Source organism: Salarias fasciatus, chromosome 19 (genome assembly GCF_902148845.1).
Source record: "Salarias fasciatus chromosome 19, fSalaFa1.1, whole genome shotgun sequence".
Classification (NCBI taxonomy): Eukaryota; Metazoa; Chordata; class Actinopteri; order Blenniiformes; family Blenniidae; genus Salarias; species Salarias fasciatus.
Window position 1 is genome coordinate 3854993 of NC_043763.1, and position 11151 is coordinate 3866143.

The 11151-nt window shown below is 43.6% G+C and overlaps 1 protein-coding gene across 1 annotated transcript; it reads right to left on the reverse strand.

Moving 5' to 3' along the window:
- Positions 1–1477: 1477 nt before the first annotated feature.
- On the reverse strand, positions 1478–5486 carry otx2b (orthodenticle homeobox 2b). Its single transcript, XM_030116352.1, has 4 exons — positions 5476–5486; positions 3478–3689; positions 2771–2922; positions 1478–2205 (listed from the first exon to the last, which is right to left on the reverse strand). Exons 2-4 carry the CDS (start codon positions 3572–3574, stop codon positions 1582–1584), a joined length of 873 nt encoding a protein of 290 aa, XP_029972212.1. The 5' UTR covers positions 3575–3689; positions 5476–5486; the 3' UTR covers positions 1478–1581.
- Between the last annotated feature and the right edge of the window lie 5665 nt (positions 5487–11151).

Below are 11151 nucleotides of genomic sequence, written 5' to 3' on the forward strand. Positions count from 1 at the left end.
AGTCCGGAAACTAATGAAAAGGAAATCATATATGAACCATTTATTTGTTCTTTGTTTTTTTCTTTTTTCTTGTATGACTTGAAGTGGTGGGTTAGTGGCGAGTTCCCTGCTAGGCCCTACAAAAAAAAAAAAAAAAAAAAAAGCATTATTCTATCCATGTTAATGTATTTCATATTTTGTTTTCTGTAAAAATAGTTATTCATGCATAAAAATGAGAGGTGAGGCCAGACTCAGACGGCAGTTATTCCCTTATTGCTCTGATTTACGCGAAATTTCTTCAGAACACCAGCAGCCCCGCCAACGCAGCGGAGGAAAACGTGACCTATTTATTTCCTGCCGGATGTAAATTAAGTGATGTCACTTTGTTTGTTCGGGAAATGAAATTTGCTCCGTCTTTAATAGCCCTGTTTCCAAAAATATCCACACGGTTCCGCTCTCTTTTGGCGTCTTTTACGCACGTTTTACGCACGTTACCAGACTGCCACTTTAATTTTCAGCGCACGCACGCACACACACACACACACACACACACACACACACACACACACACACACACACACACACACACACACACACACACACGCACACACGCACACACACAGATCGTTTGGTGATGAAAGAGTAAGCTCACAGGACCTTTATTCATGTCTTTTCAGCGGTGAGGTCACACCATCTTTGGAGCCAGTGAAGGATCCACAATCACCGTGTGTTGAGATCAATGGAGGGGAGCAAGTGTGGAGCTCTCAGCCGCCGAGAGTCTTTTCCAGTATGGCTAACCCTTGATTATTACTACCGTGTGCTCGGAAAGTCTCGTCTCTCTTGTGTGACTTGGTAATTTAACCATTGGCGTCTTCCGTTTGTTCCGAAAAAAGTTAGAAATCTAATAAAATCACAGCAGAGAGTCTGATGCGAGGGGGCTCACAAATTGCATACAATACAACAGATCACAGTTTCGAAGGCTAGCACAGATAAAAAAAAAAGAACACATATGTACCATTTATATAAGACGCACACTGATTGTCTCTTAGAAACTACATATTGATTCCTTATAAACACTTTTTTTTTTCTTAAATAAAGTAGTGCATCCATGTCCACACACCATCCTCGTGTCTCTCTGCCAGCAGGCCGGCAAAGTTGTGTGAGAAGCTTTGGGGAGGTCTGTCCATCCCGAGCACTTCACAGGAAGAGGGACCTGGAGTTGTGTTCTTCGGTTTTACTTCCGTGGCTGAGCAGTAGTTTCTTTCAGAGTCCACTCCGTGCTGTCCTCAACAGGTGAGTTTTACGCAAAGAGGCACACACTGACAGACATAGACGAGGGGCTACAACCTGTCAATAAACGGATGGGGGGAAAAAAATCTCTTTGCCGGTGCTAAAATAAATTAAACGTCTCCTCTATGAGGACCAGACACCATCATGCCAAATACCGGAGGCCCCAGAGAGCCGCGCGTCGCCGCGCCAGGCTCACGTTGTTTTTTTAACCAGTCTGATGTGTTTTGTTGAGGGATGGCAGCGCTGCGTCTCGCGTGATCGTCACTGTTTGTGCACTTTTTTTTTTTTTCTTTTGACAGCTGATTGCTTCGTTCACAGGACCTGGAATTTCCACGAGGACGTCTGATCCTTATAATCCAAGCAATCGGCATTGAAGTTCAGCTTCCACGACGCCGCTTGGTCCTTATAATCCAGGCAGTCTGCTGTGGAGTTGAAGCCCAGGCCGGACGCCCCGTAGCCCTGGGTGGACAGGGACGCCGGGGACTGGTTCAGATGGCTTGTAACCGCGTTCGTGCTCATCGGGCTGAGCGTCGACCCGGGGCCCGACAGTTGGTGGTGCATCGGAGTGAGGTAAGAGCCGCAGTCCATCCCCCCGAAGTAGGACGTCGACCCGGCGTAGCCCTGGCTGTAGCCGGAGGCCTGGGTGTAGGTCATCGGGTAGGAGCGCTGCATGCAGGAGGAGGAGGTAGATAGCGGGTCTGACAGCGGAGAGATGGAGGCGGGACTCCAGATGGACACCGGCGCGGTGCTGGTGGAGATGGCCGGGACGGTGGTGGTGCTGGTCGGGGGCGTGAACTGGCCGCTGGCCCCGCTCTCCGAGCTCACTTCTCTGGTCGGGGAACTTTTCTTTTTGGCAGGTCGCACCTTGTTCTGGCCTCCGTTCTGCTGCTGCTGCTGCTGCTGGCGACACTTTGCCCGCCGGTTCTTGAACCACACCTACAGGAGGAGACATTGACAAATTCAGTTTAATGTAAATCACTAAATGTACATCACAACTTGCGCGATATTCCAAAGTGCAATTAAAATAACCAAGATCATGATCTTGAGTCGAAATTAAGTTTTTAAATGATTATTATTTAAAATCTTTCCAATCATATTTCCCGACTCTCATGGACTTATCCAGCTCCTTTCTCTCAAATTATATTAGCAGATCTCTCTCCTCAAGTAGAATTATCTCAGCCCACTGGCAAAAGTTTTCCAGCTCATTTAAGAAAAGCAAATGCTCCTTCAGATGTGCTGTCAGTCACGGAAGCTCTCTTCGTGCAGTCCAGACAATTTATTCTAACTTTTTACATAATGGTCAAAATCAAAGTGTATATTTCCCATAATAATAAATCTCCACTGTGCTGGTTTATTTGAACAAAAAGCTGTTAAAGGAACGTCTAAATCTGAAATATCATTTTGACTTTTCTCAAAAAACGAACAGCATCAGTTATGTAAAAATGTATGTCTTGTTTAAATATCCAACATTTCTTTTGCAAATGTCTTGTTCTTGACTCACCTGTACTCTGGATTCAGGTAGATTGATTTTCAGCGCCACCTCTTCGCGCATAAATATGTCCGGATAGCGAGTTTTGGCGAACAACGCCTCCAAAACGTCGAGCTGAGCGCGGGTGAAAGTAGTCCTTTCCCTCCTCTGCTTCCGCGGCGTGGCTGTAAATACACCAGAAATGTAAATTAAATAATATTCAATGTTACATGAACGAATAAAACTGTTACAAGTCATCGAGGGCAAAAGTCTGTGGATTTTTGCAATTTGCGTAATTACGCACGGGTCCTGTGGGACTTGGACGCCAGTGGTGAATTGTACCACTTGATGTAAACGAGCATAACGTGCCAGAAATATGGTGCACGTATGAAAAAATAGATCAATTTGTCAGTGTTTTTTTTTTTTTTTTTTTTTTTTTTTTTTTCTGGAGCCACATCCAAAAAAAGAAGAAGAAAAAAAACAGGAAGAGAGTTTGGATGAGTGTTCACACTCAGCTGAGTGCGGCACTAACTCTAATTTAATTTGTTGGAATTGAAATGATACGCCAGTCTTCACTATTTCCACCAAAAGATGGTAGTGTTTTTTCTTTTCCATTTTTATCTTTTACTTTAGAAAGTTTTTTTTTAATGAGACAGTGATTACACCGTGTAACAGATCAACCGCGGTAAAATGCCCCCAAACCGACACTGGCACTGCCTGATATCTAAAATTGGACCTACCTGGATAACCCACTGATGGATGTAAGAGGTCCATTCCAGAAGTGGTTAGGCTGAGGCCGTTCACTGTGTAAGGTGGTTGCTTTAAATACGACATCATGCTAATGTTTGTCTGAGGGCTGAAGTTGGAGAAAATCTTGAAAACTGACGGAGCTCCCGAGGTGTGCTGGGTCTGTCCTCTGCTGGCTGCGCGCGCTCCGAGTCTCACCGGGAACCTGCGCCAGAGCGACAAGGAGGAGAGGGTGATGAAAATGTTGGTGGGAGAGGAATTACGCAGCGCCCGCAGCTCTGTTTACACTGCCGGTCAGAAAGAATCAACGCTGTGAGGAAGACGTGGAGCTGCTTCCTCACGCCTCCAGAGAGAGAGAGAGAGAGAGACTGCAACAAGTCTGTGAAATATGAGGCACGATTTGTAGCATATAGAGACAATAAATACTGACTTTCCATCACTGACTGAAATTTTGATTTAAAAATCCCCAGAAATATTAATTTCATCATTATTCTCCATGATAGAAAAAAACGAAAATTAATTGTTGATCATTGCCTCCAAATTACTGGAATTTCTCTAAAAACAGAAATGAATTAATTTAATTTCCCAGATTAAACAGTTAAAATGAATATATATACATTTTTATTTTACTCCTAAATAAATATTCTTATTTTCATTTGACCTTGTTATAAATTACTGCATTGAAAATAGTCCTTAAATATTTTTGAGCCAAGATTCATTCGATGGAAAAAAAAAAAAAAGAAAAGAGAGAGAGAGAGAAATCGTCAGCAAAGAGAAATAAATTCAGTTGACTGTTCGACGTGATTGCTGTCACTTCATCTCCGCTGACCCTCACCCGGTCCTTCTCCCCACTGCGCCTCTTGATTAGTTGCATTTTTTTTCCTCCAATATCCAACGGTTTTAACCCCCTCGTCCCAATCTGTCGCGCTCCAAACGCGCCCGCGCACCAGTTGCACACAGCCGCTCAATAATAATTACCCCGTCCCACAATTAATTATGATAAATGTGTGGTTTTTTTTCTTACCCTTCCTCTTCCTGTTGATGAATTAAAGAGATAATCCAAGTGGCAACTATAGCTGCGCTTTTAGTGACACTGTCCACGAAAAAAAAAAAAGAGTGCTCCAGGCTCCAATCACATCAAGGCTTCTTTAATTTCAGGAATTATTCTGCATGTTTGCACAGAACTGTAATTATCAGTCTGATGTGAATCACAATGCTTAAATAAATGACTGTAAATGGTAGAAAATACAAGGCATAAAGCTTTGATTAGACATGACACGCGCCTTTATTGCTTTCTGAATTATTTATGTGGAGACAGAAGAGGCCTCGACAGATCATTCGATCCAGATAGTCTGTCTTTATTTCAGAGTAAATGTCAGAGAAACGTCTGCGCAGCTCCATATTTTACCACCTTATTCTCAGTAAAAATCTGATGTTCTTGTTTTTTATGAAAACTTGGCTGAATGAACTCGGACTGAGCGCCGCCGTTTGGCTTCATTCAGCCAGAGTGTGAAATTGGTAAAATGTGACCTCCAGGAATAATTTGATTCTATTCAAAAAAAAAAAAAAAAAAAAAAAAAAGGCAATTATAGTATCAGAAAATCTTTAATTTAGCCTTGGCTCCGTTTCTGTTTCTGTCATTTCATCGGTGAGATCTGTAATTATCGGATATGTGCACAGTGTGAAATTACATCGTTTATGTCCTTTGAGATTTGTCTTAAACAGGTTCAGACACATGAAGGAAACTCTGTTCCGAGTAAATAGTTTAAAAAGAGCAGGCAGGCTCGGTTTGAGCCGGATTGATGCCAGTGGATTGTCTTTGTTGGTTTTTATTTCATCAGCGGTGTCGCTGGTAAAAACAGGAAGCTTTGGAGGAGAGTTTGCTCCAGGTGGAATTAATGCTGAATGCGTAAAATAAAGATGGTGAAGATAATAATGATGGAATTGATTATTCAATTCGTAATAATGACGGTAATTAACGGGGCTCTTACCTGCTGCTGGGGAGCAGAAACTTCTTTGTCTGCCTGGTTTCCTCCTGGAGAAAAAAAAATTATCAAACTCAAGTGGAAGCGCGCGGCGTCCCTGCGGAGGAGAAACAGGCAGAAGCCGGGCAGCAGCAGCGTTCTTCAGCCTGCGGATCACAGTGAGGGCGCCGGCATCGGGTTGTGGAGCGCTGCGGCGGAGCGGGCTGCACGGACGCCTTTACGATTTGTTGGTGTGTTGTGAGTGAAGTGCTTTGAGTTAGATTTTGTACAAAGTGCCAGCCAATGGGAGCCGCAGGACCGAGCTGAGGTCTGTGCCTGTCTCACACACTGGCGGGGAGGGCCTTTTTTTTTTTCCTCCTTTCTCCCTCCTCCTCTCAGGGAAACAAATGTCTCCTGCTACTTTTTTTTTTTTTTTGACGCACAGCTCTCAGCCAATGGCAGCGAGAGGGCGACTGACAACGTCCCCATCCCACCGCGGAGAGGAAGCGCACGGCGCGCCGGTGCGCCATGAGAAGTGGAGTTCAAATCAAGGAAAAGTCGCCTTTTTATAGTATTTATTACGTTTTAATAGTGTGTTACAGATTGAGGAATTTCATAGAAAAAAAATAAGTGTCAGGACTCGTGCGTAAAGAGGCGAAAGATGCGCAAATTAAGAGTTTTTTTTCCACTATTAAATGTATGTGAAACTGTTTTTTCTAAAAAAAAAAAAAAAAAAAAAAAAAGTCGTGTAGCATATCCCAACAAATTTAATTTTTAATCAAGGGTTTAAAAAGACAAATGTTTCATGTAATCAACAGCAGCACGAAAAAAAGAAAAGAAAGAAAAAGAAAAACAAAAAAGTGTCAGGAAAAAAAATGCATATTTGCTTTGAGTCATCTTAAAAGTGAGAACTACACTTTTTTTCTTGAAGATGTGGGAAAAACAGAGACTGTTCATGTGAAGGCTGCAGCGTCCTCACATTCCAGCGCGTCGCTCAAAAAAAAAAAAAAAAAAAAAAAAAGAGAAAGAAAAAAAAAAGCGGATTTAGAGCGACTTATTCCCTTAAAACTATCCTCCCATCCGCGCAGCCAGCCACTCTGCTGCCACCAGCCGCCAGCCCGGCGCGGGCCCGCGCCCGCATGGACCGCTCCGCGTGCAGGTGGGATCACCGGGAGGACCGGGAGCTCCGGGCGGCACCTGCACGAGGAACGAAGCCAGGAGGGACGTGATGTGGATGGAGGCAGGTAGGCTTCTGATTCCACTGAGTTCATGATAATAATAATAATAATAATAATAATAATAATAATAATAATAATAATGTGAGTTTTTTTTAAATCCCTGTAATAATGTTCTCTTTGCAGGACTGCTGGTTCTCCTGCTTCCTGCAGGACCAACAGGCTGTCAGGGACACACGAGCCTCCTCCATCCTCCACGTCACGTGAACGCTGAACCTGCGCGCCCATCGCAAAATAATGTGCCGAGGGTTTCTGTCACGGCTTGGTAAATGTATCATCTTAAGAGGCTTTGTGGAACACCTACACACACACACACACACACACACACACACACACACACACACACACACACACACACACACACACACACACACACGCACGCACGCACACACGCACGCACAGCGCGCTTGCACGGACACACCCGCTCACTTCAAACAGATTTGAATATTGATTTAGATTTATAAACACAGACGGAGTGTGGGGGCTTTAGGAATCGTCGCCTGCCTCTCTGCGGCTCGTTTGGAGGAGAAGGCCAGAGGAGTCAAAGGTGCAGCGGCAGAGGTGCTGCTCACGCAGACTGACGCACACACACAGCAGCAACACACACTGTGGCAACTTTGCAAACTCCTTGTCTGTTGTTGTTTTTTGATTTTTCTTTTTTTTTTTTTCCCCTCCTGTGGCAGATTTCGATCAAGGAGCTGCTGAATGGATCTTACAGCTGGATTTGTTTTTAAGCTGAGATGTCAGCAGAGGGAAAGTTTGCCTGGGAGTCTTGCAGCGCGTGCAGGTATCAGTGTGTTTATTTATTTCCGTTTTTCTTTTATCCTATCATATTTATTTGCGTAAAACATATATAGGCTCAAATGCAATGAGTTTTCAATACAAACTTGATGCAAACTTTGAATAATGCTCCAGGTGAGATTTTTTTGAAATGTTAAATATAGATTTTTTTTCGTGTTTTCTTTTTGCAAAATTCGACCTAAATTCTACATTGTTACATTTTACCGGATCATACCAGAGTGCACAGCATGCTTAAATAGGTGTGTTATATTATTTTGCTGCATTCTATGATGATGTGCATTAGAATAAAACCCCGCAGCATCCTTTCATTTAAAAGGAAATTATATTTTCTGTTCATATTTGAGCGTGCGTAACGCAAAACCGCTGCGCGTAAAATGAGGTGTGATGCTTCTATCTGCCGGATCTCGGCGTTTAAATAGCTAAATAATTTATTAAAGTGTAAAGCCAGGCCCTCCGCGGGGACTTTGTATCTTAAAAGGACGTTTAAAGGGAGAAGGAGTTAAACGCCTCTGGCGAGCTGCGCTCCCACTGACTCCCGGCTAATTGACGACGACGCTTTTATCTGCGCCTCCGCTGCTCTCAACCTGAGGGTGCGGATTTCAGCGGGCCTGCTCCAACCTGTGATTCCTCTCCTAATGCGGAGCCGTGCGTCCTTTCAAATGCACTGCCCGGCTGACCCCTGTTTGATAGTGCTGAAAAGAAAAATAGTATTTTAAGATTGGATAATTAGTATGAGAAATCCCCCCCCCCCCACCCCCCTCTCTCTCCTCTGCGCCTTATCCAGGCGTGAAGGGAAATAATCAGCACACCATTGAATGCATGGCTTTAAAATTATTTTGATAAAATGATTAAAAAAAGTGGTATAATTCCAAGTAGAAATAAATATGTTTGTTTTTTTTTCTTGGAATTTAATTTACCACACATACATAAATATATAAGCGACATTTTTTTTTTTTTTTATCCAGGCAGCTCTTCTCTCTTACCTCTTTTCTCCTTGTTGGATGTTCGCATGGCTGCAGATGAGGAATGTGTTGGTGGAATTCATTCTGAGCTTAAAAAGAGACAGAAAAAAAGAAACAAAATCCAATAAAGCATTCATATAGAACGGCTGATAATCTGTAATGTCAGAAAAAAAACCCTTTCCATCTGCACTTGGGCTTTAAATGTACCCCAGTCAGTGAAGATTAGACTTTTGACAGCTTTAAACATTCAATATTACGTTGATTAACTGTGCTTATTTTTAATCTTCTGCCCTTTTTCTCTATTTAACACATAAAGTTAATATTTATACCTGTATTTAAGGTCAAATATAACTTCTTTTCCGCACATATTCCCACAAAATTCACCGCCGTCCACCTAGATATTGATAACAGTGATGAAATTGTGGCGATAATGTTATAAAAAATGTTTTCAAAATGCAGCTGAGAGTCAAGCTGGGTTCCAGTCCATTCTGTACAGACTGTAATAGACGGCGTGTGTTCGCCTGCGAGTGTGTGGGTGACAGAGAAAGGAAGAAAGAGAGGGAGATGAGCTGAAGTAGGATAATCACAAGCTGTATTTTAATTAGCCTGGCAGGTTTGATGGATATGTTGCAACTGCTGCTGCTCTGCAAAAAAAAAAAAAAAAGAAAATTTAAAAAAATGAAAGTGCAGTGCATGGAGAGATGTCTCAACAGAGGGCTTTTCCCTGCACATGTTCCCCTTATCACAAAGAAGTTAAACCTTTGGGTAATGTAACATGTCGCTGACCCCAGAGGTCATCAAAACACATTCAGCCCCCTCCCCGGGGATTAGAGGGGCACAAACCCCATTCAGTGTGTGTTTGGGCGAGTTTACTGAGGGAGAGGCGCGCAGGCATTCTAAACAGGCAGCATTCTGCATCTCTCGCTCGCTGCGCTCGAACGTTGATCTCACTGAATGAGTCTGTACTTCACTTTTTATTGGTCTGCAGTCAAACAGTTCGCTGAGTGTGAGAGCGCGGGGCTCATTCTGCTCACACTTCTGTTATAAATTGAAATGTGGCTGCCTCCATGATGCCACAGCCGCGCCTGTTTGCCAAGTTTGCTCTTTCCATTAATATGACATGCCTTTTAATTAGTGCCATACTTGTTTGTGTTGTGTTCACGCAGGAGTTTGCCAACAAACAAATGGATGCAATTAAAGCGCTCTCGCCTTCAGATCATCTGTGAGGAGACAAAGTCAAGACTGGTGGGAAGCCCACAAGGACAAAGAGGGAGAGAGAAGAGCCCGACGCCTCAAGGTTAACTCTGACTGACTGAACTGGATCATAGAAACATCACTCACTGCTGTTTTCACTAATAATTAAAGACTATTTTTGCATCAAATTTTCAACTGTCAAATTTGTGTCTCTTTTTTAAAATTTGAGTTGTATTGAATTGTCAGTTAATTTGCGGATGAAGGGGGAGAGCCGGAGCTCCGCCCGGCCCTCCCTCCTGCCCGCCGCCGTCAGTAGCCTCCTCCTGTGTGTGCACGAGGTGTGTGCACGGTGTGCTAAAACCTGCCCTGCAGACCGGACCTCTCAAGTCTTCAAAGGAGGGAGAACTCAATGTGGGGGATTTGTTCAGGCTTATTTGGTAACCTAGGATTTGAATTGGATTCTGGGAGGCATTCATAACACATTTGGAAATGTTACATTGTGTGATTTTGTGTGTAATCCCCATAATAAATTTTAGGAATGGTCACAGCAACTCGCACAACTGTGACTATTCATGATTTATCAAATGGTTTTCTTGTCTTGCCTCTCGGGGGCGAGGTGTGTGTCGCCCGCGGGGGGAGCGGGGGGCCGACCTCAGGCGTGTGTTATGGCGGGAGTTCTACCTTTTTAACCTTCCTCTCCACCTTGTTTTGCTTACTTGACCTGAATGTGTGATCGGGTCAGCTGCTGTGCTTCCACAGGGATCCTCTCACACCCCCCCAACGGCAACGCAGCAGTTTAACCTCCAGTGGATTATACCACACACACGCACGCACGCACGCACACACACACAGAACAGTGTATCCATTTCCTGAAGTCAGCTGCAGCTACTAACTCCATACTTTCCTCCTGATCTGTCCCAAACTATAATCTGAGCCTAAACACATCACTTCTCCCTAAAATGATTGATTTTCAACCATTAGTGTCTCCGCAGTGACACGAGTCCCTCTGGGCTGGCGTGCAGTCAAGGTTCGGTCCTCACTGGTGCCATAAAACAAACACACACACACACACGTACACACATGTTGCATGTTTATATGCAAAGTCAGATGGAACTTAGACTAGACTTAGTCTAAGTCTAACTTGTCTCGACCTGGCTCTGGTCTCGTTCTGACCTTTGAACCTCTCTTCACCTGGCGATGATTCATTTCCTCCAGAGAAACGTTCTTTAATGTGTCCACAGTGGCACATGTGCAGTCAGGCTTTGGTCCCCACTGGCACAGAAGAACACACACACACACACACACACACACACACACACACACACACACACACACACACACACACACACACACACACACACACACACATGGTTCTGTATAAAAGAGTTACATTTCAAAAACAAACAAACTGTGATTCATGAACAGTTTTCTTTTATATCAACAATCTTAAACATTTTACTATATTCAAGCGGAAAGCTGCAACTCCAGATCTTTATCAATATGAGAGCATC